Genomic DNA, 24,837 nt, shown 5'->3' with positions numbered 1-24,837 from the left:
AGGTCCGTTGAGGGATCACTCAAGTGCAGTGCTTTGCCTCGCATCCTGCATCGTGACGACGGTGAGAAGTAGGATAACACAAGTAGCCTGGTAGTAATGACAAAATTTAAATTGGCAACGTCATCCCCAAGCCCTAGAGGAAGGTATAGATTCTGTAGCAGAGAAGAAGTACCAGTCCTGAAACCCATCTGCGTGCAATGGTAACAAGACCTGCAGAGTGCAAGGGCTATTCAGCACTGGGAGAGAATAAGGAAGAGGACAGGCCAATCCCAGTGCAATGTGAAATTAACTTGGGGTGCAGTGGCCCTGCCCAGAAATCACTGTTTAAGATGTGCAAGCCAGATTTGTGGAGAAATGCCATTTTCTAAGGCTGCAAGAGCCTGTACGATCATAGCCTTCTCTTGCGCATGGCGAGTTTTAAGGCGACAGAGAAGCCACAAACAAAGTACAACACCGAAGCAACACATTGCCCCAAAAATGCCCACTCCCACCCATTCCTTAAAAAAGGAAAAGGCAGAGGATAGCCAACTGGTGAATTGACCCAAAGTCACTGGTTCGACACGGGTACTATTCAAAACAGCAATCTGAGTTAGTTGAGACTGGATCAAGTTTTCGGCTTCCATGGACCAGGTTCCGGATAGATATTCCCCGATGATGCGGGAGGCATTCCTGGAATCATTAAATCTGACAGAGGTTATACATAAATGTGCACGTTGATCAATACAACCCAAATGTACTAGGTCAGACAATTCCTCAACTTAAGCTTGAAGCAGATCTATCCTTTGATTAGCAGCTAGAATCCCAGATAAAATGTGTTGATTAATTTTACTTTGAGATTCAAGTATGGTGGATGTTTGTTGAATAACCTGATTAATAGTGGCAGCAGTTTGTACCTGGCTGGCCATGGCTACTCCAGCTGTAACTGCTGCAGCAGCAGATACCGCCACAGCTGTCACCATAGCTGCCGTAATTCCAAAATCTCTACGGGCTCCAATCAGTTCAACAATAGGAAATGACTCTGTATCTGCAGTAACCGGGATCGAGACAAAAGTTGGAATTTTCATAATCACTGCCGTAGTCCAGGAGCCATTCCAACACTCAGACAAATAACAGGTAATATTAGAACAATTAAGCATCCCCTGTAATGTAACATTAGCCAAAAGAAACAGGAACGGAGATTGGAGACAGACTGCTGCGGAGGGTAATGTAGCATTAAACAATTGTGAATTGTGTGAAGTAATTTTAAGTCTCCTACCTCGCTCCGAGTCTTGGGTACTGCCAGAAACATTAAACAGCCAACTTTGGACTCCTAATATTTCCCTGGGGAAACACAAGCGCGGACTAGACTAGCCCAATCTGAGGGAGTCATGCAAAATCTAGTAAGTCCCTCCACCTGAGTGAGAGTGAAAGCGGCATCTATGCCATAAGTGCGGACAGATTCTGCCAAGGTTTTAATTATCTTAAAGTCTAAAGGCTCATGATATCTTCCCCTGTTATTGTCCTGAAATACAGGGTATGCAAGTCCCATATCTGTATTAACTGTCCTCCAAACTTGTGCATGAAAAGATCTCCCAGAACCTTGGCTCCCCCCACATACGGAGGTGGGGCAATCGGCACCATATCTTCTTCTAGATATTCTACCTCCTCCTCCTCAGAGTTTTGTTGACCGATGTTAACTCCTTTCCCCTTCTTACAGTAGGCCTGCGTGCCCTGTGTCTCCTTTTTCTTCTTTTTCATTTTTATCTTATGTAGTTGTTGTAACAATATATCAAGGTCCTCAGAACTCTCTGAGTCGCTTGTGTTCTCAGGCGTTTTTAATTCGGTCAAGTCTGGGTAGAGCCTTCTCCTATTTTTATCTTCAGGCTCTTTTGCCTTCTCACTACTGTTACTTTTAATACTCTCTGCCACTTCACTACATGATCCTTCAGATTTTTCCTCATGCAGTTGCTCGAGAATAGCTTGACCCTCACTCACAGCTTCCTGGCATTTACCATCTGTTATACATCCTCTAACTAACTTCCAAAGTGGTATAACGCCACCCTCTAAGGTGCCTTGCTCACAAGCGAAATCTAGATCTTTCCCTAATTTGTCCCAGCTAGGAATCGTAAGACTCCCTGAAAAAGCAAACCAAGGAGCCGCTATATCAGCTTCTCTTAAAAACATCTGCAAAGTACTCTGCTTTATCTTAAGTCCTTTTGAATGTAACAACCCATCTAGGGCCAACAAAATTGGGCTTGAAGAGGTAGCGCCCATAATGTTTTTAGAGCTATAAAGAAAGTGAAAGTACAAAAATCCCCGCTCTCTTCCTTTTACAGGGGAGCGTCCTTTTTCCCGCTCTCTCTCTATTTACAGAGAGAGCACCCCGCTATTTGCTTGCGGATTCCCACTTTACCTGGGAACTTACCGGTGCACCACCCTGACTGCTGAAAGTTCTGGATCCTGGGTTCGAGGAATATAATTCCCCGTCCGGGCCACCAATTGTCGCGACCCCTCGCCGGCAAGGGAAAACACGACACAGGATTCTTCTTTCAGCAGTTTATTCAGGCCTTGATTCATGTATCATCTTCTAGCGACCCCCCGCCGAGTGCCCAAGCACAGCCTAATAAAGCCTCCCGCATACCAATCCCAAGCTGCCACGTGGACCTTTCTCATAGGGTGGGAAGGGATTGCGTGCCAATTCTCCATATTAGGAGTTGTTTATCACAGGCCACAGTGGAAGCCGGCGCCATCTTCTAATGGCGGCCACGGTCTATTAGAACGGCTCACCACAATTCTGTCCATCTACAACTTCAAAAGACAATTTAAAAAAGAGAGAGAGACCCACTGGACATTGGGCCACAGAGGAAAGTAATGTTTTGAAAATGGATGACAAATAAGATCAGTGCGATTATTGTCCCAGTTCACTGCCTTGAGAGTTTCCAGGCTACCGTGCAGAGAAGGAAAACCGAGGCTAAACTCGGTGGAATCCCTGAGTTGAGCAGAGCTGAGAGTCCAAGGAGGCAGAGGCAGCTAGAGCATCAGAGAGGAGGGGGTCAGGAAAGAACCCCAGAGGCGGGTAAAGTACATGCCTCTAGAATTCAGCAGACCACTGCTGGGCACCTGTGTGTAAGAAAACGCCTTGGGCAGGTGCTGCAGTCTGGCTGGGCACAAAATCACGAGCCACTCACAGCCTTGTAGATTCAAACAGCAATTCTTTATTCCCGAACTCTCACCGGCCCTCTACACGCATGTTCTGGGGAAATCCACCTCTCCACCGTGGTCTGAATCCCAAATACTCTCTGAATCCCGCAAGAACTCAAGGGGAACTCAAGGCGTGGGCGGTCGCTTGAGGCAGCAGGATACGCCCTATTCCCAGCAGGGTCCACCTTAAACCTGGAACTGCCCTAAACCCAAGGAGCGGGATACTCCCTAAACCCTGATCCATCCGCCCTAAACCCTGATCCGCCCTAAACCCTGATCCTCCCTAAACCCAGATCCGCCCTGGTCCTTGAGCAAGGTCACCTTTCTCAAACATACATGCAATGTCACTGCAAATGACCTAGGTCCACAATGGAGAGTCCTTCCTCTAAGCAACATGGGGTAGGCTGACAAAGAAATTACCATGCGTCATTCCTACTTGGCAATGGCTCTCAGCAGGCAGGCATGGTGGTGCACAACAGCAATCCCAGTCACTCAGGAGTCTGAGGGTTCAAGGCCTGCCTGGGTGACATGGCAAGATCCTGAGAAAGAAAAGAAAGAGAGGAAGGAAGGAAGCAAGCAAGCAAGCTAGCTGAGGTTTGGGAAAGAGCTACTGTGGGGCTCAGTGGGAAAGCAAGAGCTTGGCATGCACAAAGCCCTGGGATCAATCCCAGCACTGCAAAATAGACAAGAACCATGTAAAAGGAGGAGAGGGGGGAGGAGGAGGAGGGGGAGGAGGAGGAGATAATAGGATTAGAGGGAAAGGTGTCTGGTGATCACACCTATTGCTACCAGCTGAACTGGAAAAATCCCATAATTTATGGGGCATTGGGAAAAGTACTTATGAAGGTCTTCCTTAGGAAAATAATTTGAATTGCTTTGGTTCTGCCTAACAAATCTTAAAAGATTCAAAAGAGTAAAAATTTTTCCAAGTAACTTAATGGCATCCCCAAGAAGATCTACAGGAATACAAAAATACCCAGGACCAAACAACTCAAAACTCAAAATGTCTGGCAACTAATAAAAAATGACCAGGCAAGCAAAGAGATAGGAAAATATAACCCATAATGAAGAGACAAGGCAATCAATTAAAACTGACCCAGAACACCCTAGGTGCAGTGGTACATGCTAGTAATCCCAGCGGCTCAGGAGCTAAGGTAGGAGGATCCCAAGTTCAAAGCCAGTCTCAGCAACTTAGTGAGGCCCTAAGCAACTTAGTGAGACCCTGTGTCAAAAAAATAAAAAAGGGCTGGGGGCATGGCTCAGTGGTTAAGCGCCCCTGAGTTCAATTCCTGGTATCAAAGAAAGAGAGAGAGAGAGAGAGAGACCCAGAAGTGACACAGATGTTAGAATTAGCATCAATGACATTGAAAGTTACCATAACTATATTTCATGTCCCAAATGTTAAATAGAGACATAAGAGATAAAATTGAACTTCTATAGATGAAAACTATAATATCTGAAACCACAAGAGACAGGATTAAAGGTAGATTAAACACTGCCCCCAAAAATTGTAGGTTTGGGCTGGGAATCAGTAGAGTCTATGCTTAGCATGTGCAAAGCCCTAGGTTCAACCCCACAACCAAAAGGAAAAAACAAAACAGAACAAAACCAAATAAAATTTAGTAAGTCTGACTGAGAGAGAGAGAGCTCTTGCGTAGCATGTATGAGGCCCCAGGAGAGACCCCACCACAAACAGAAATAAAATTAGTTAAGTTTGAAAAGCACAGTAATAGAGGATACCAAGAGTTGGTGAGTGACAAAAGAAAGAGGAGGCAGGGAGAATAAAGCATCATTGAATTCAAGGTCAGATCAAGTGGCCTAATGCATGTGCAATTGGAGACCTCAAATTTCTCCCAAACTTGATGAAAATTAAAACCTCAGCAATTCAAACAATTCAGTGAACTCCAAGAACAACAAACTGTAAGAAAACCATAGTTCTTTATCTGAGTCAAAGTTTACTTGAGACATTTGAATTTCATAATTCCAATATAATGATTTTTGTAAATGTTAGGTGCAGGACAGGCTGAGTAAGTTGTCTGCAGGGCATGCCAAACAAAGTTAGCTGCAGGATGACCTGGCCACTCAAACCCTCTGTCTGGTTCTTTATCAACTATTTGCTTCAAGCCCAAACGCCCAAGCCCCCTCTCAAGGCCGAACACTTAACCCCCCTTGTGCCAACAGGCAGCTTGCAGACCCAGAGACCTCATTAGATTTGGGCTATAAAAACTCCCTCCTGCCGGGCCCCCTCTCTCTCTTGCTTTCTCTCTTGCTATCTCTCTCTCTCTCTTTCTCCTTCTCTTTCTCTCTCTTCTCCTCTGTTGCACTGCTGTAATAAAGATCTCTTGGTCGCTCCGAGTGTTGTGGTCACTTTCCTTCCAGTAAACTTTTACATAAATGAAATCCCATCAAGCCTATAAATCATTACACTGGGTTTCTGGATACCCAAATGTTTCCTATATAATTTGAGAAATTTCTTCTCTTGTAAATAGAACAAAAGTGTGTTAACCTTCATTGCTCTGTCTTTGTATTCAGAAACTATTTTGCCACCATTTGACCCGGTTAACCCACTCCTCAGCATATATCCAAAGGACTTAAAATCAGCATACTATAGAGGTGCAGCCACATCAATGTTCATAGCAGCTCAATTCACAATAGCTAAGCTATGGAACCAACCTAGGTGTCCTTCAGTAGATGACTGGGTAAAGAAAATGTGGTACATATGCACAATAGAATATTACTCAGCCATAAAGAAAAATGAAATTATGACATTTGCTGGTAAATGGATGGAACTGGAGACTATTATACAAAGGGAAATAAGCCAATCCTCAAAAACCCGAATGCCAAATGTTTCCATATATGGATGCTAACACACAATAAGGGGTGGGGGTCAGAGAATAGAGCTCATTGAATTAGACAAAGGGGAATGAAGGGAAGGAAGAGGGGATGGTAATATGAAGGACAGTGGAATGAATCCCATACTTTCCTACGTTCATATATGAATACATGACCAGCGGAACCAGTAACTCGGCATTATGTAAAAGAATGAGAATTTATACTCCGTGTATGTGTATGTCAAAATACACTCTGCTGTAATGTAAATCTAAGAACAAATTTTTTAAAAAGAAAAGAAAATCAGATTTGCCCTTATCTGATGCTTTGAATACTATTTTCATTTTTATTTATTTTTGCGTGCTGGGGATGGAACTCAGGGCCCTGTACATGTTAAGCAAATACTCTACTACTGAGCTACACCTCTGGGTTCAAGTTGGGTTTTTTTTTTTTTTTTTTTTTTTTTTTTTAATCGAAGCATTGTGTAGAGTCCCCATCGCGCACTTCCTCCAGCCCAGGCAAGAGCCCTGGCCTGCACAACAAGGAAGCCGCAGGAAGCCACGCCTGGCGCTACTACCAGGTCCTAGCACTTCTGCCCGCCAGTGCCTACGCCAAGTCCCTGCCGGACGTGGAGCGCGACCCGTTCCCTTGAGCTGAGAGGCCCAGGGTGGACGCTGGCTAGCCCGCCCCTGCAGCACCCAGGCCGCCAGGTCAGCCTCCAGGATCCAGCGCCCGCCTGACGGTGGAGACGGGAAGCCTGGGCCAAGCCTGGAAAGGGGCTGCCACCCGGGACTCCCGCGGGAGCGAAAGCGGCAGCCACAAGGAACTTCCACAGCCACCGAAAACTTCCCGCAGCACGTCCGCAGCCGAGGAGGACCGGCCGCCACCGGGTCGCCTAGCAACTAGGAGCCAAGCGCGCAGAGGCCAGCCATTGGCCAGTTCCCATCACGTGAGCAGGCACCACTGTCCACTAGGAGAGGGCGCGGCGGTCACGTGAGGCGGCACTGCCAACCTCTCACCCATCGCGATCGCCGAGGTCCTTTAGAGAAGGTGCTTGGTGCAGTTTCGCCCTGTCATGGTACAGAGTCCAGGCCTCGGCTGATAGGACCAGAGAAGCAGCCGTGGCCACCGAGGCCTTTATGCGCCCGCCGTGGCTAGGCGTGAAACGGTCCTGAATTGGTCGTGGAGGAGCATTTCCTCTGAATAAGACTTGACGTCTGCCAGGCGCGTGGGCGCCTTATTCTCCTGGCGACTGGGGAGGTTGAGGCAGGAGGATCTCAAGTTCAAGGACAGCCTCAGCAACTTAGTGAAACACTTTCGCAAAATTAAAAAAACAGAAAGGGCTGAGGATGAGCTCAATGGTTAAGCACTCCTGGGTCCAATCCCGAGCAACCCTCTCCAAAAAAAAAAAAAAAAGAAAAGAAAAAAGAAAAAGAAAGAAAGAAAAAGAAAAACAGCTATGTCAGAGGCTTCCTCTAGTAACAGAGGAAGTTCTGACCAATGGGTTCAACGCCGCAAATGTTAAGTGATACGATGTTTCAAGACAAGGAGTTAAAGATAATGAGTTGGGCAGTGTTTATTCAGCTCTGAAGAGAGATTCACCTGGAGCAAGAGAAGTATTTGGTGTTTGGTGTTTCAGTACTGGGGATTGAACCTAGGGGTGCTCTACCACTGAGCTACATCTCCAGCCGTTTTTATCTTCTCTTGTGAGACAGTGTCTCCCTAAATTGCAGAAGCTGAACTAGAACTTGTGATCCTTCTCCCTCAGCCAGCCTCCCAAATAGCTGGGATTACAGGCCAGCACAATGGCGCCCAGTTTATCCTCTTTTTTTTTGGTGCTCGTTACTGAACCATGCAAAGCCCATGCTCTACCACTGAGCTACATCCCCAGCCCAAAAGAGATCTTTTTTAGTACACAAGCCACATCATATCACTTCTCTGCTCAAAACCCTCCAGAAATGGTGGGAGGTGTAGCTCAGTGGTACAGCATTGCTTAGTTTTGATCCTCTGCACAAGAAAACAAAACAACAACAAATTCTCTCCAGTGGCTTCTTATTTCAGTCAATAAGTCAGTGTCCTCACAATTACTTACACGGTAATCTGGTCCCACAGACTCCTATCCACTTGCCTTTTAATTCATTTCTCCCAAAAGTGCTGCCTTTGATGATGTTTCTCAAACAGGGCAAACACCATGAGGTCTCTGCATTCACTTTTACCTGTGTCGAGTATCTTCCCAGATGTCCACCTGTCTTATACTTCACTCACCTACTTGAATATTTTTCATTTATTTATGGTTCTGGGGATTGAACCCAGGGCACCCTATCTCTGAGCTAAATCCCCAGCCCTTTTTATTTTTGAGACAGGATACTGCCAAATTGCTGAGGGTCTTACCATTCTCCTACCTCAGCCTCCTGAGTTGCTTGGATTATAGGCATGAACCACTGTGCCCAGCTTGAATGTCACTTTATAAGGGACCCTTCCCTGACCACCCTGTACCAAGTAGCAACTACTCCACTGCCTCCATTTGTCAACCCACCTCCATGCCGCGTTCCACTCCTTGCTTTCCCCTTGGTATATAGCACTTAATCACCACCTGACACATTTTTATGTTCTTTGTCCATCACCTCCTACTAGAATGTAAATTCCACCTGAATAGACAGTTGTTCCCTGTTGAACTACTAGTACCTAGGACAATGTTTATCATGTAGTAGGTGTTAATCATTGTTGAAGATATGCATAAATGTTCTATACCTAATATGGTTCTGTTACTTCTTATGTTGAGTGGACCCGTGTTCCAAGTGGGTAAAAGGCTTCCAACAATACTGGCAGTGTCCACTTCAGAGTGTTCTGTATCCACTTTGTACCTTTAAAGCTGGTTCTTTATAATCTTGGCCTTGATATTCCTCCATAACTATGATGTGGTGTTCCAAGAGGGACACCCAAGGTTTTCTTTGTGTGTAAAGAATGAAATGTTTCCGGAAGAGAGAGAAGAAAAAGAACAATTGAATATGAAGGTAGGTATGAACTAGATGTGTCAATAATAGATCAACAAAGCCCTTCTCAGGAACAGTGAGTGAGTGAAGTAGGCTTGTTCAATCCAGAAGGTTCTCGGGAAAATTTACCTTCCCCAAGTTCCTTGAAACCTAGAAATCTGTAGCTTATGATCGACAACTTTATCCCCTATTAAAATACAAGTAACCTAAGAGCAATCATATTTTCAGCAATCATTAATACCCTAATGTTAGTTCAGATCCTTTCTTTTCTTTTTCTTTTTGTTTTTTTAGATCTTTTTTTTTTTTAGAGAGACAGAGAGAGAATTTTTTATATTTTATTTTTTTAGTTTTCGGCAGACACAACATCTTTGTACGTGGTGCTGAGGATCAGATCCTTTCTTAAGAGAAGTTTTTGAAAATGAAAGCAGGGCTGGGGCTGGAGCTCAGAGGTAGAGCGCTTGCCTAGGATGTGTGAGGCCCTGGGTTCGATCCTCAGCACCACATATAAATAAATAAAATAAAGGAATTGTGTTCACCTACAACTAAAAAAAAATGAAAATGAAAGTGAAGAAAGTAAGAACTCAGAAACTGATAGGTGAGACAGTCCAGGGAGGGGGAGGGGGCACAAAGTTGAGCGTGCAAGGACAAACTTTCGCCTATTTTCTAGTTTTGCCCAGGGCGGATTCTCGCAATCCTACATATTGATTTCTAGCCCCAAACATGTGAGTCAGCATATCATGGGACCTGAACTCAGAGGTGAGAAAAGTCCATAGTTACTCAAGATGTTTTGATAAGAAATGATTCCAGGAACACTGGAAAGGAGGGGCTGCCTGGGAACTGACTAAACCACCACTGGATCTTCAGAAAGATAAGCAGGAAAGGGAGGAGATGTCACCTTAAACAGAATCACATATTCTGGCCAAAGAAACAGAAAGTTTTTGCATTAGAGTAAAACCAGTAAAATGAAGCTCTATATGCTGTCAATTAATATGCTAGGAATAGTACAGTGTTGAGAGAGGCTTCTTTGAGCAACATAACCAGGAAATGATGATAAGGGGAAATTCTACACAATATATACTTGCCTAAAGAAAAAAAAAAAAAAACAGTTCCCAAATACCAAACCAAGTATGACTATGTTAGAGAGATTTAGGTCCTACTATAGTACTATAGGCATGTTAAAAATCAACTGAGGTAGATGCCTTTTTGACGTGTGTTCTTTCAACTAGAAAAGAATTAGGCAAGAACCCCAGAGATGGAAGATTGGGGTGGTCACCATGGTGAGAAAGGGTTTGGGAGCAGAACAAGGTGACTCCACACACATGCATAGGCAGAGCATTTGGGTTCTAGATAAAAGGTTGGAATAAATGTTGATGCCCTTAAAGTTGTTTCCAGTGTGAGGAGTCTGCCACTCACTGACCCTGTGAACACAGGTAAATTGATCCAAGTGCCCAGGCCTCAGTTGCCTTACCTATGAAATGGGAAGGATGCCCGTATCAGTTTGGATCTGAAATGTCCCTCAAGGCCTCACTTGCTGGAAGCTTGTTCCCCAACACAGCAAAATTCAAATGCAAGACTTAGGAGAATTCATTGGATCCTGAGGACTCTCAGCAGATTAGTCCATTGACAGATTAGTCATCTGATGATATTAGTGGATGGTAGTGAGGACTGCAGGAGGTAGAGCCCAGTTGGAGGGAGTGGGTCCTTGGGAGCATGCCCTTCAGGACTAGATCTTGTCTCTGGCCCCCTCCTCTTCTCCCTCAACTTCCTGGTTGCCAGGAGGTGAGCTGCCTTCCTGTACCACACCCTCTGCCATGACATTCAGCTTCTTCCCAGGACCAAAGCAATGGATTGACCATGAACTGGAACTGTGAGCCGACATAAATCTTTCCACCTTTAAGTAGCTTGTATCTTGCAGTTTGGTCATAGCGACCACAAACTGATGAACACAATGCCTTCTGAGGGCATTTAAAAGAATAACATGAGATCCTACATGGTAGCAGTGTAACAAAGTGGTTCAGACTGTGGGCTTTTGGCAGGTGTGATGGCGCACACCTGTAATCCCAGTGGCTTGGAGGGCTGAGATAGGAGGATGGCGAGTTCAAAGCCAGCCTCAGCAATGGTGAGGCGCTAACCAACTCAGTGAGACCCTGTCTCTAAATAAAATATAAAATAGGGCTGAGGATATGGCTCAGTGGCTGAGTGCCCCTGAGTTCAATCCCCAGGACCAAAATAAAAAACAAACAAAAACTGCGGGCTTTCTGGGTGCAGTGGCACATGCCTGTAATCCCATCTACTCAGGAGTGTGAGCCAGCCTGGGCAATTTGGCAAGATCTTTGTCTCAAAATAAAAATAAAAAGGGCTAGCTCAGTAGTAGAGTGTCCCTGAGTTCAATCCCCAGCATCACCACCCCCAAATAAAAGAAAGGAAAATGTCTGTGGGCTCCAGTCAGATTTCCTGAAGCTGACCTTTATTACTTTTGGATCCTTGGGCAAGAGACTATCCCCTCTCTATGCCTTCGATTCTTAATCTGTAAAATAGAAATAGTACCTCATGGGATTTTTACAAGGATTAAATAACACAAAGTGCTTTGAACAGTGCTTGAAAAGAAGACAGCATTCAGTAAATGTCAGCAATCATTGGCAAGGTGCCTGACACACAGTAGTGAGGTGTTTTTGTTGTTGTTGTTTGCTTTGTTTGTACTGGGAATTGAACCAGGGATGCTTTACCATGAGATATATCCCCAGCCCTTTTAATTTGTGAGACAGGGTCTTGCTAAGACGCTGAAGGTCACCCTGAATCGCTGAGGCTGGCCTTAACTTGTGATCCTCCTATCTCAGACTCCCAAGTCACTAGGATTCCAGGCAGGCACCACTGCCTCTGGCAGCAGTGAGCAATTAACAGGGTCCATTCTTTGTAGCCCTGCTGGTCTAGAGCAGGATTTCAGATTCTGAGACCTCCCTTCTCTTAACCTCTACCCCACTCCACCCCATCCTGATTTGGCATTAAGTACTAGAAACTTCTCAAGCCATTAGTGGTTGCAGGTAATAGAGGTGTGAAGTCTATCTCAGGGGCAGTGAGAGAAAAGTTCACACTCCGAGCCAAATCCCAGGAGGCAACTGATCAGAGTCCAAATAGGAAAGGGGCTGACTGGTGAGGAGCTGAGGGAACTCTGTGCTCCAGAGTAGCTCTCTTAAGAGGTAAGAGGGAGTTCAGGGCCATTAAACCAGTGAGCAGAGCTATTGGCAGAGGGCCCTGCCACATGAGCTTGGTGGATCTAGGTAGGAAGGCTTGTAGAATATACCCCTGCTTCCACACACTAGGACCTTGGGTCTGTATCCTGTTTTAACACAGAGTACATCTTGGTTCCTGAGACATGCTGACTGGGTATTGTTTTTTGAGTTTCAGGCTGATGTGGCACTTGTGATCCTCCTGCCTCAGCCTCCCGAGTTGCTGGGATGACAGGTGTGCACCACCAAACTGGGCTTGAGTTGTTTATGCTGAGGGCTTCCAGCATGCTAGCAAGCCACACCCCGCCTACCCCCACTAGCTAACATTTTGAGGAACTGCCAAACTGTATCTCAAGGTGGCTGCACCATTTCACATTCCCAGTGGCAGTGTATTAGGGTTCCAGACCTCCCATGTCCTCGCCACCATTGTATCATCTGACTTCTTTATTATAGTCACCCTAATAGGACTGAGTAGTCTCTTACTGTTGATTTAATTTGCATTTACATTTTCTTATGCTCACAAATTCTGCGGGTCAGAATTTGAAGGAGCGAACAGCCGAAAGCAGCTTCATGATGTTTGAAGTCTCAACCGGAAAGACTCAAAGGCTGGAGATGACTCACCGCTGGGGTTGATTCATCTGAGAGTGTCTTTACTCATATACTTGACTTGGTGGATTTTCCTCATAACCTGTTTTGTCTTCAGCTGAGCTGTTTTCTGGAATATCTATACACAGTGCACGGTGGTCTCACTGCATGGAGTAATTTGGGTTCCCTCGCAGCAAAACTTCTGGTTCTGAGATCAAGTGTTCCAAAAGAAGCAAGGAGAAAATGTATTACTTAGTCTCAGAAATCATACATTGTCACTTATGCCAGGGTCACTCTGTCATGATCTAAATGGAAGGACATAAGCCTTACCTCTAAATGGGAGGAATGTCACCACGTTACAGGAAGAACACACAGGATGGGAGATACTGTTGTGCCTGTCTGCAAAATTAATTCTGCCAGAGCTAGGAACCTGAGCACTACTAGAAAAAAACACAATAGAGAAATCAATCGTTATTCCAACTTCAGCTGACACCACCTGGAAATCCTGTATAATTTCTGTGCTCAATTTACTTCAACTTACAATGGTCATTTCAATCTTTTCTGTACCCACAAATCCTTTTTCTCTTGACAATGTCCATTGAAGAGGTTGAAAAGGGGGCTGGGGATGGAGCTCGGTGGTAAGTACTTTCTGGCATGTGCAAAGGCCCTGGGTTTAATCCCCTGTGCCACAAAAGGGGGACATAGGTTGAAAAGGCAAAATACTCATTTTCCTAGCCTCTCTTGCATCTATGTAATACAGTTTTGTTCAGTGAGAGGCAAGCAAAAATCTGCTGAGTTACTTCTGGGCAAGCCCCTGTATTGAACAAGTAAAATGACGCATGGATTAGAGGCTTCCAGCCATACTGTAACCCTCAGGGAGAAGCCAAAAAAATTGTAGAAGTATTCACCCTGATATCACTGAGTCACTGAACCAATGCAGCTATCTAACTACAGGCCTACTACCCAATGAGAAAATAAACTTATTTGTTTAAGCCAGTGATATTACTGATCAATCCAAACTTAGAAACTGCAAAGGTAAAAAGGAGTTTATTTGCAGTCTTTGGCATTCCAACTCAGGAGACACAGATTCCAAATAAGAAAGGCAAGAAAAGTGGGGCCTGAACCTGAAGCACTACAAAGTGATAAAAATTCTTTATAGAGAAAAATGCTACTGAAATTGAGGAAGAACAGGTACTGTAATGATAGCGGTTATGAGCCCAATGAAACAAGAATCCCATAACCTCTTGACATGCATCTGCAGTCTCCAGGTCAACCCAATGTAATCAGTTTCAGATGCCTGCAAAGGGTGAAGGTGGCCAAAGTTCACATCCCTAGGCAGCAGCTGGATTGTTAACTCGATCTCCCTTGATGGCTTGGGGACTCCATTTTGAAAAGCTCTTTCCCTGTTGTTTTTTTAATCATAATTTTCCTTTCATTTTTGCAAGCCAGGCTTTCTGTTACTTGTAGCTTGATAGGACCACTCTCCTCAATCCCCTGCTTCTCCCCTTTGCCTTTATTAATGTATTCAGCTGGAAATTCTTTCCTTCCTGTTACCTGGCCTAGCTGCATGCTGTATCCTCCTTCCCTCCTAGTATGCTAGAAGAGGGGGGAGTGGGAGTGAATGGGGGAGATGCTAATCTCACCTCCATCTTGTATTCCTCTTGCGGTTTGGGTTTTCTTACTCATCCTCACGTCTGGGACTCTACCACTCATCAACTATGTGGCCTTAAAGAGGCCACTAAAGTAGCCAATATGGGAGTAGCTTCTAAGCTGTGTGACCAATAAAGGCACCATTGCCAGAGACAGGAAACTGGCGCAGTCCAAGGAGAAAACTACTCACAAGGCCGGGGAGTGGCGCCTTGGAGGAGCTGAGTGAGCTGCCCAGCGGGGAGGACATTTGGCAGGAGCTGGAGGGGCAGCCCTGGAGAGGTAGGCAGGGGCCGGAGCGAGCCCGGCTCTGCAGACTAGGCAGGATGATGGTTTTAGTTTTCATCCTTAAATCAGCAGGAGAGGAAGTGCACTGATCTCTCAGAGCCGTGTTTTAGAACTATCTGCTTGTTTGCCAGTCTCCCTAAGAGACGCGGAGTCCGAGGCCAGGGCGAGTGTTTTTATTCAGAGGTGTCCCCAGCGCCTAGCACGTGGCAGGCACTCACTAAACGCCTGCTGGATGAATAAATCAGACTGGAGCCCCCCGCGGAGTTCAGCTCGGATGTCAGCCTATCAGATTTTTCGATCCCCGCCTTCCTCCCCTTTTCTCGCGCTCCTTCCCTCCCACGCCTCCTTCCCACTCCTCCCCTGCCAATCCTCTCCTGCCTTCGCGCCTCCCCTGCCCGGCCCCGCCCCGCACTGCGTCGCGAAGGCGGAGGGAGCGAGGCGGGCTTTACGGCAGCCGCGTTGCGGCGGGGCGGGGCGCCGGGCGGCCGGCGCGCTTGGCGGCAGCGGTGGGAGGCAGGCCGGCAGGCAGACGGACTCGCAGGCGGGTGGCGGCGGCCGTGCTCGCTAGTGAGGGCGGGAGGGAGTGAGTCACTGAGCGTGTGTGAGGGAGGGAAGGAGCGAGCGAGCGAGCAACCCGCGCCGTCCGCCCGCAGCACCAGCCAGGCCCCGCCGCCGCCCCGCGCCCAGGCCGGGCCGAGCCGAACCGAGCTGGGTCGGGCCCGGGCCATGCTGCTCACGGTGTACTGTGTGCGGAGGGACCTCTCCGAGGTGACCTTTTCCCTCCAGGTCGACGCCGACTTCGAGCTGCACAACTTCCGCGCGCTGTGCGAGCTCGAGTCCGGCATCCCCGCCGCCGAGAGCCAGGTACGCCGGGCAGCGAGCGGGGCGGCCCCGGAGCTGGCCCTCCCGGCCTCGGGGCCTCGCGCGCTCCCCTTGCTGCTGGTGGAGGACTGGGTGGGGGGAACGCGGACGGCGGTGCCCAGTTCGCCCCCGCAGCTGGGAGGGAGCCGGAATCCGTAGCTGCCCGGTCGGCTCCGCGGCATGGGGTGGGGTGCGGGCCGGGCGAGGGAAGGGAGGACCTGGCCGCGGACGCACCAGCTGCGGCGTGAGGGGCACGTGGACTGCCGGGCAGCCTTCCCCACCTTCTGGCTCTGTGGCCTCTTCATCCTTTCTAACCCCGAGTTTGGGGTGTCGCCGTGGACCCAGGCAGAAGCCCTTGGGATTGCAAGCAGGGTTCATACAGCCTGCTTCCCCAACCAGAAATACCAGTTTGGATGACTGGTAGACTTTTCCATCTATTTTTTTAAATTTATTTGGTAGGGTGGGGTGAGGGTTCCTGCTTGAATATACGCAGTTTGCTTTTAAATGTACTGATTGGCACTTTAGGGGAGGCAGCAAAAAAAAAAAAGTTTTTTAAGACTCACTACCTCGTTTTGAGGTCTTTGGAAATGCTTCCTCCCACTATCGCATGCGTTTTTGAGTTGAATTATTATTTTTTTAAGAAAGTAATCCTTGGTTCAACTCGGGTCATTTGTTTCTCTACTTTCTTCCTTGGTAGTAAGCCAAAGTCTCTCCTTCCAGGTTACAGCTCGGTTTGGGTCAGTTCAAAGCTCTGTGCTTTATAAGGATATTAGATTGAAAATGGCCTTGGTATCTTCTCAGTGGGATTTGGTTTCATTTCCCTATCTTGCTTCTGGAAAGGAGTTCAGCTCCTTTTATAGTTTAAAATATGCAAAGTAATTTTTTTTCAAAATGCTTTTAGGCTACCAATAGTCTTAATCAAGCAGAATAGGTGAGAAACAGTAGGTGACAAGAACTCCTGAAGCCTTTACAGGAAAACACTTGAGATTCTGACTTGATAAAGTGGGACTTGGGGGACATATTCCAAACATTAGGAAATGCAAGTCTTCCAAGGCCCTAGAATATAAATCTTGATTTCCCACCACAGTTATGAAATAGTTCCAAAAACTGTTGCCCAACTACACAGCTTGTTCTACCCTGACTTATGGTAAACAAATGTGTCAATATTTTGTTCAGAAGTAGGATTCCTTTACACAGTGTGAACTTTAGACCCTGGTATAAACCTATTCAGAACAAATTTCTTTCAGGGCCCAAGGTGTCATTCAAATGGGCACTCTGGCAAGTGCTACAAAGAAACTGTAAGATTTTGGGTATTCCCACCCCTTTCTATAAAAAGTTAATACACAGAAACTCAGGATCCAGTTTCTGCAATGCATCTCTCATGTGAAGAACCAGGAAAGGACAGTTTAAAAAGAGGACAAGTTGGGAAAATAAATTCTTAAGTTTTTGAAGGTGACTTTTTTTCAGTTTTTGTTCTTTTTTTTTTTTTAATTCTGTTTTAGTTGTTTTTTTCTCTAGTTACATTACCCTGATTGTAACCACCAATTGTAGGGGAAGTGGGAAAAAAAAAGGCGTAATCAATTTTGTTATTAGGTTTTGGGACAGGAGAGAGTGATTGTTGTAACTTCACTTTTGGGGGGCAGGGTGGGGAGATATAGTTCTAGGAATGAAACCCAGGATCTCACTCATAGTCAGCAAACTACTACTGAAGTATGTCTCCAGCCCACTGCACTTTTTGAGATTGCTTTAACAAAAATTTAAGGGAATTTTAAAAAAGGTGTCACGTTGAAAGACAATTGTATGATCAAGGCAGACATTGTCTTCTGCCAATTTGGAAATTTAGGAATTCCTTACTAGTTGAACAATTAAGTTAACTCTAAATTCTTCCTCTCAATTTTATATTTTTTGCATTTACTTTTTTCCCAAGCCAAATTAGCATATTAGAATCCTTGGGCTCCAGCTAATGTTAAGCCTGTATTAGATAACTGTAAACAGTCCCTGTTTTTCAAGTTTGTGCTCTTGGCTCCCTTGTAACCTGACAACATAGTATCTATTTTAAGATGTCTGGTGGTGGGTTTTCTTTCACTGGCTTGCCCATCAGGCAGGAACAGGATCCACCTTAGACACTTGAGTCATTTCCTTTGGGCAAATCATAAAAGTAAACATCATTATAGTTTTCCCCACAAATCCTCTTTACTTGTTTGAATCCACCCCACAACTGCCCTTTACCTTCCAGGGTGTCTTTTCCCTTTCTAGTCTGTTTACCTGTCTCTGTTCTCTGTGTCTCTGTTTTATTGTTTGTTTTGTTCTGGGGATTGAACCCAGGGGCACCCCATGAGCCACATCTCAGCCCTTTTTATGTTTTTTTCTAAGTTGTTGAGGCTGGTTTTGGATTTGTGATCTTCTGTCTTAGCCTCCCTAATCACTGAAATTACAGGCATGTGCAATCACCACCAGCCCCCATTCTCATTTCTTCGCTCCCATGCCTGACTCCGTTTTGTTCAAGGACCTTTTTTTTTTTTTTTTTTTGGCGGGTGTAGTATGGGAATTGAACTCAGGGACACTCAACCACTGAGCCACATCCCCAGCCCTATTTTTTGTATTTTATTAGAGACAGGATCTCACTGAGTTGCTTAGTGCCTTGCCATTGCTGAATCTGGCTTTGAACTCAATATTCTCCTGTCTCAGCCTCATGAGCCACTGGGATTGCAGACATTTGCCACCTTGCCCGACTGCTCTTTTTTTGATGTTTCTGGTCTTACCTACCACTGTGTGTTCAGACCACTATTCTCCAGACATTTTTATCCACACATCCCTAGTAGTAAAATGTTTCATAACATATTTCTTGTTATGTATATAGTACATTATATATGTAAACTAATATTTTATGCACTGTATGTATGTATAATATCCTATATTGTATAACATGTATGCATTATTGTATGTGAATGTAATATCCTCTGTACATCAGTTGCATAATATACATGAAGTAGTATCTTATGTTGTTCAACATAACTATTCAGTTACAGAATAGAACTCAAGGAAGAATGACTTAAATGAAAATGAAAATTCTGGTATTTTTATTTTCTTTCCATATCCTTGAAGAATTGTTATGCATGCCTGCCCCACTTTGGACATCCTTGGTTTAGAATTTAGTGTTTGATATCAGCATCAATTGTGCATAAGCATACCCTTGGAAAGATGTTAATTTTTAACAGCTCTAGTCTGATTATAGTAGTTACAATGGAATGATAACAAATTTAGAATAGAAACCGTTTCCACGTCTGTGTATGATTAAAGATGGGCATGTTCCCTCTTTCAGTACAAGTGTGGGCTTAGAAACCAGTCAGGGCTCTGTGTGGTGCTTTGATGCAGAATTGGCTGGGTGAACTTCAAACAATTATCAGGATTTAGCTTCTCTTTAAATTAGTGTCTTGGTATTTTTTAAACATCATTATAATTTGCCTCTGTAGGTGGCATGTACAGAATGGAAGGACCCTCGGGCTTTTTTAAATGCCAGGTAATAGCAATAGCTGTGATCCTGGAAGTGCTGCTCTATCCAGCATGATTGGTGATTTGTGAAACACTGTTTTAAAAAGTGGAACTGAAATTTTCTATTTAACTAGTTTGGGCATGTTTATTTTCTCAGGTAATTTTCATGTTTTTTTTTTTTTCCCCCTGATAAATACGGTATAGGAATCTTACAGAAAAAGATAAAGAAGAACATGGTCACTTATTACCTCACAACCCAGAGAAATTACAGTTTACTTTTCCATGTATTTTCTTTCTAAGCTTTTTTACTTTTATAGTTAATGGGTGTTTTAAACATGATAGGTCCTAAACTTTTTTTGTATGTGTGATGGTGCTAGAGATTGAACCCAGGGCCTTGTGCATGCAAGGCAAGCACTCTACCAGTGCTATACCCCAGTCCCTGTAAAATAATTTCTTATTTTCTTCAATCAGCACTACATTGTCAGCATTTTCCCATAACATTTCAAATTCTTTGCATTTATATATTTCTATACTGGGGATTGAACCCCAGCCCTTTTCGATTAATAAATAAATTAATTAATTTTTAAAGATATATTATTTAGTTGTCGATGGACCTTTATTTTATTTATTTCTGTGGTGCAGAGGATTGAATCCGGTGCCTCACACATATCAAGCAAGCGCTCTACCTCTGAGGCACAACCCCAGCCCCTGCTTTTTATTTTTTTGAGACAAGAGTTTCACTCAGTTGCTGAGAATGGTCTCAAATTTGGTGATCCTTGTTCCTCAGCCTCCAGGGTTGCTGGAATAACAGGCATGTGCCACTGGGCCAGGCCAAATTTAATTCTTAATACCTGCATAATGCACCATTATATAGGTGTAGTGTAATTTATTCAGTAGTTTTCCTGTTACTGGACTTTTGAGCTGGGGAAAATTGGAAGCAGTTATGAATAATATCCATATGCATCGGCTTTGTCCCCCATTCCTGATTATTTTCTCAGAATAAATTGATACTAAGTCTCCAGGTCAAAGGCATAAAACTTTTTGAAAGACTTTTAGTAACTTGACAAATTGCCTCCTAAGAAGGTTGTAAAAAGTCAAACCGGCTGTTAGTTGCATGAGATAGTATATGTAAATAACTTGGCATATTGTGGGCATACATAGTAGTAGTATTATGGTGCCACCAGATATAATTCTAAGATTTTGTGGCCAGTTCACGGTCCTTAGTGCTGGAAATGTATTGCTAAGATTTCTGTTAATTGGGGCTGGGGTTGTAGCTCAGTGGAAGAACACTTGCCTAGCATGTGTGAGGCACTGGGTTTGATCTTCTGTACCACATAAAAATAAATAAAGGTATTGTGCTCATCTACAACTGAAAAACAAATAAAAAAAAAAAGATTTCTGTTAAATGAAGGCTTTAGTTCAGAGACCAGAAAATAGGTGTGGTGTGGTACATGCTTCTAATGCCATCTACTTTGGTGGTTGAGGCAATCCAAGTTTGTGGCCACCTTCAACATGTTAGCAAGACCCTTTCTCAAAAAGGACTGGGGATATAGCTCAGTCATAAAGCACTTGTGGGTTCAATACCCAGTCCTTCCAAAAAAAAAAAAATAATAAGACCAGAAAACATTGGCTTCATGATTAAAAGTTTGGAGTTGTATTAATTAACCTGTTGTTAAATGTTAAGAATAGAATTCAGTCTCTAGGGTGTCTTCTCTAGAGTAAGTACTAGCAGTTGTGCCATTTCTGTGGATTTAGACCTGAATAAAGTTCCTGTGGTATGTTCTTACAACTGGAGTCCTGAGCATTGTAGCTCTTTGAGTTCAGCTTGGCTGGTAGAGATTTGAAACCATTGGTCCAGTAGATATGCTTGTTAAGTTAGTTAAAAACACAGATTTGCTTTAGTACTCAGGCTACAAAATAATTGTTTTTCTTGTAATCTTAATTTATTTTGATAGTACAGGGGATTGAACCCAGGGCTTCATGCATGCAAAACAAGCACTCTTACCACTGATCTTCATCCCCAGACACTTTAATCGTATTTTTTTGTGGGGGGAGTGGGGCGGATTGGGTGCTGGGGACTGAATTCAGGGGCACTTGGCCACTGAGCCACATCCCCAGCCCTATTTTGTATTTTATTTAGAGACAGGGTCTCTCTCTTAGCCTAGTGCCTCACCATTGCTGAAGCTGGTTTTGAACTTGCGATTCTCCTGTCTCAGCATCCTGAACCTCTGAGATTTCAGGTGTGGACCACCACGCGCCACAATTTTAAGCCCATTTTAACAAAAAGAAATGGGTTCTTTTTTTGGGGGGGGGGAGTGTACCAGGGAGTGAACTCAGGGGCACTTGACCACTGAACCATATCCCCAGCCCTATTTTATATTTTATTTAGAGACAGGGTTTCACTGAGTTGCTCAGTAGCCTCACTTTTGCTGAGGCTGGCTTTGAACTCGCGATCCTCCTGCCTCAGTCTCCTGAGAAGTAGTTCTTTGTTGCAATCAACTAAGCTTTAGTTTAGTTTGTCTTACTCATGTATTTAGACTAAAATGGAGCACACCTGCTGTTTCATCTGTAAGGAATGTTTGCTCCTCCCCTGGGTTCTCATCCTTTATTTCTAGGAAATAGGGGGTGTTAGCAGCACTCCATGAATAATAACACTTCATGTTAGTGTCTGTCTGGACCTTACAGTTTCATTGTTCCTTAAAAAAGTGATATCCTCTCCTGAGGAAATGTTGTGGCAACTAAGCAGCAATGGATCCATGTGTAGCATTTGTAAAATGGGAATACAAAGTGGCAGTGTCTCTGCCCCTTTTCCTGCCAGGTGCTGAGTATCAAATCCATAGACTTGGTATGCTAGCAAGTGAGTTATCACCATCCCTGGTGTGTGTGTGTATTTGTTTATTTTGGTACTGGGAACTGAACCCAAGGGCATGTTACCACTGAGCTAAATCCACAGTCCTTTTTATTTTGATACAGGGTCTGGCCAAGTTGCCCAGACTAGCCTCAAACTTGGGGATCCTACTGCCTCAGCCTCCTGAGTTGCTGGGATTATAGGCACACCCCACTGTGCTTGGCCCAGGTGCTTCTTTATATTCAGGGCAAGGGCAGCGTTTTGATCCTCCTGGCAAGTATAGAGTATAGGTTCTCGGTGATGGATGGCTCAGTATCCCTTGTTAAAGTCATTAATTCACCAGCTCACTTTGGGGTTATGTTTGGGAAGTTTTATGGTACTAGAGAAGAGAATGGGTTTGGTTTTAGGGTTAGGAGGGGTTTTTTATACATGTCCAGCCACACACAAGTACACTCACCCTTTATTTTTTGGAGGCTTAAATGTCAAGTTGATGTGGTTCCAATCTCAATTCACTTTTTTTTTTGGTAGGGGTTCTTTAACACTGAGCAACATTTCTAGCCATACACTAATATACCCTCTTTTTTTGGACACAGAATCTTAGGGCCTAAGTTACTTAGGCTAGCTTCAAACTTGGAATCCTCCTGTGTCAGCCTCCCAAGTTACTGGCATTACAGGCATGCACCTCCATACCCATTTCTCTGTTTACTTCTAATAGCCATGTGGCCTCTGTTTCCTGGTCCATAAAATGGGACAAATAATGCCTGCTTCATAAAATGATTATGATACTCAAATGAGGGGACAAAGTGGGAGGCTGAGAACCTGGCTTGCTGCTAGCTTGGTAGAGGTTCACTCAGTGGTAACTGGCTCCTATTTTAATCCAACAGGATTGGTTGGCCAGATGGGTGGGCACCAGATGTTACATACTGTAGCTGATATTCCCAGGCAGGAGTGAAAGGAGACATCCATGGGACAACTTTCAACTTGTCCCATTACTGTAGCACACAGTCTGTGGTCTGGTGCAGGAATATTTTTGTAATTCCAGCATCTTTTTTTTTTTCTTCCAGTGTTGGGAATGGAAACAAGGGCTACATGCTTGCTAGGCAAGCCCACTGAGCTCTGTCCTCAGCCCTACAGTCTTCCCGATCTTCCTGAGTTGATTTCTCATTGTAAATAAATAATTTTTCTTTTACCAGTAGATTGAGAACGTGTCTTGGGAGATCAGTCACATCTCTACATATACTGACAGTTGTGTTTCTGAACCTGGGAAGATAAATAAGTAGGCCCTAGATATTGGGGGACTTCATTACAGTGGCTTCACAGTGTAGGAGCCACCAAGTACAAGCCTGACTATGGAGCATATCTCTGGTAACCTCTTCCTTATTGCATACCTCACCCATGACACTTGTCACTTCTAACTTACAGTTGTTTCTCCATGCCACACAAATTATAATAGGACTCTTGGCTGTACTGCAAACGATGTGTTGATCTTGATGTACTTTTACTGTGAGATGTGAGGCATATGCCCAGGGTGATAGTGACAGCCACAGTCTGTTAAGGAGTCTTACTCTTCAGGTTGAAGGTGAGACGCACAGTATTTACTCTATTCATGTGTGAAACATATGAAGTATAATTGGACCTCAAGTTCTGCAAAGTTTTTTCACTTACCCCTAGAAGAATTTGATTATGAAGGGTTAGTTCTTTTGCTCAGCACAGTTCTGAGAGCAGATAAGACAGAATCACTCCCCAACTCTGGTTTAAATGCTGTAATGCTGTATCTTTTTTTTTTTTTTTTTTGGTACTGGGGATTGAACCCAGGGGCATGTAACCATTGGAGCCCTTTTTTTCCTTTTTTTTTTTTTTTTTTTAAATTGTGTTTGAAAGACAGGCTCTCACTGAATTGTTTAATATCTCTCTAACTTGCTGAGGCTGGCTTTGAACTCATGATCCTCCTGCCTCAGCTTCCCAAGTCACTGGGATTACAGACATGTGCTATTGCATCTGGCTTAAATGCTGTATCTTTAGTTTCTGTGCCAGGTAATTTTATGAGGAGAGCTTTGAGAAGAGGTGAGGGAGCATTGTAGCATGATAGTGTAGCAGAAAGAAGTGAAAGGGACAGCTGTAATGATTATCTAGCCCAGCTGCTTGCCTGACAAATGGGAAATGGGAGGCCTGTACCAGCTGAGTGGCAGGCCCTTTGGTTATTGGCAGGGCCAGGGGAGAACTTAAATTCCTCAGTTTGTATGTGGGCCAGTGTAAAGTAGATCTGTAAGGAGAAAACCTTTCAAAGCCCCAGTTTATTCTGACTGCTTCTTTGGAGTATTATAATGCAGGACAGGTTTTATTATAGTATGCTTTTCTGTGTCCATTGTTTTTTCTTTCACAGCATATTTTTTGTGCTTTCAAGATTTTATTTTGTTTGTTTGTTGTGTGGAGGACTGAACCCAGGGCCTTGTATGTGCTAGGAAAATGCTGTGTCCCTGAGCTACATCCCCAGCCCTTTTTCACTTTATATTAACACAGGGTCCTGCTATGTTGCCCAGGCTGGCCTAGAACTTAAAATCCATCTGCCCCGACCTCCTGAGTTGTGCACTGCATCCTGCTGCCTTTGCCTTCAGTGTTTGAATGTTGATTTATATATCATAAAAAACATGATTTTTTTTCCACCTATGTTGAATTGTTCTTTTTGATCTTCTTTTCACTTTTTTATTTTTCCCTTATAAACATAAGAATGTTTATGATAAAACTTTGGGGATGGTGAGATGAAAGAATGCAGGAAAGCTGGTATTTGAGAACTTTTTAGACTTGCCAGTGTACAAGTTACTTTGAAAAGGTATGTGATGGAGCTGGGGATATAGCTCAGTTGGTAGAGTGTGTGCCTCGCATGCAC

At 44.4% G+C, this 24,837-nt stretch overlaps 1 protein-coding gene and 1 long non-coding RNA gene across 6 annotated transcripts in view; one reads left to right on the top strand and one right to left on the bottom strand.

Annotated features, from left to right (window-relative positions):
• Positions 1-11,447: 11,447 nt before the first annotated feature.
• Positions 11,448-14,926, bottom strand: LOC124110257 (uncharacterized). 2 transcript variants are annotated; one of them, XR_006857234.2, is made up of 3 exons: positions 14,655-14,926; positions 13,145-13,254; positions 11,448-13,022 (listed from the first exon to the last, which is right to left on the bottom strand). It is a non-coding gene; the product is annotated as an uncharacterized LOC124110257 (long non-coding RNA). The 2 variants fall into 2 exon arrangements; XR_006857233.2 differs by lacking the exon at positions 14,655-14,926 and adding an exon at positions 13,356-14,628.
• A 354-nt stretch (positions 14,927-15,280) lies between these two features.
• The window catches only part of Ddi2 (DNA damage inducible 1 homolog 2), a 44,448-nt gene continuing 34,891 nt past the window's right edge, over positions 15,281-24,837 (top strand). For 2 of the 4 annotated variants that reach the window (XM_058571134.1, XM_046468928.2), the window contains exon 1: positions 15,283-15,613. In XM_058571134.1, coding sequence (XP_058427117.1) covers positions 15,476-15,613 — 138 coding nt within the window. In that variant the 5' untranslated portion in view covers positions 15,283-15,475. Of the gene's footprint in view, positions 15,614-24,837 lie in introns of all 4 variants that reach the window. The other 2 variants (XM_046468929.2, XM_046468925.2) reach the window with 2 other exon arrangements.

This window comes from Marmota monax, unplaced genomic scaffold (genome assembly GCF_021218885.2).
Source record: "Marmota monax isolate L192 unplaced genomic scaffold, Marmota_monax_Labrador192_F-V1.1 WCK01_AAM20220418_F8-fsc00008, whole genome shotgun sequence".
Classification (NCBI taxonomy): domain Eukaryota; kingdom Metazoa; phylum Chordata; class Mammalia; order Rodentia; family Sciuridae; genus Marmota; species Marmota monax.
Note: the sequence above shows the minus strand (reverse complement) of the source record. Positions and strands in the feature narration are given on the sequence as shown.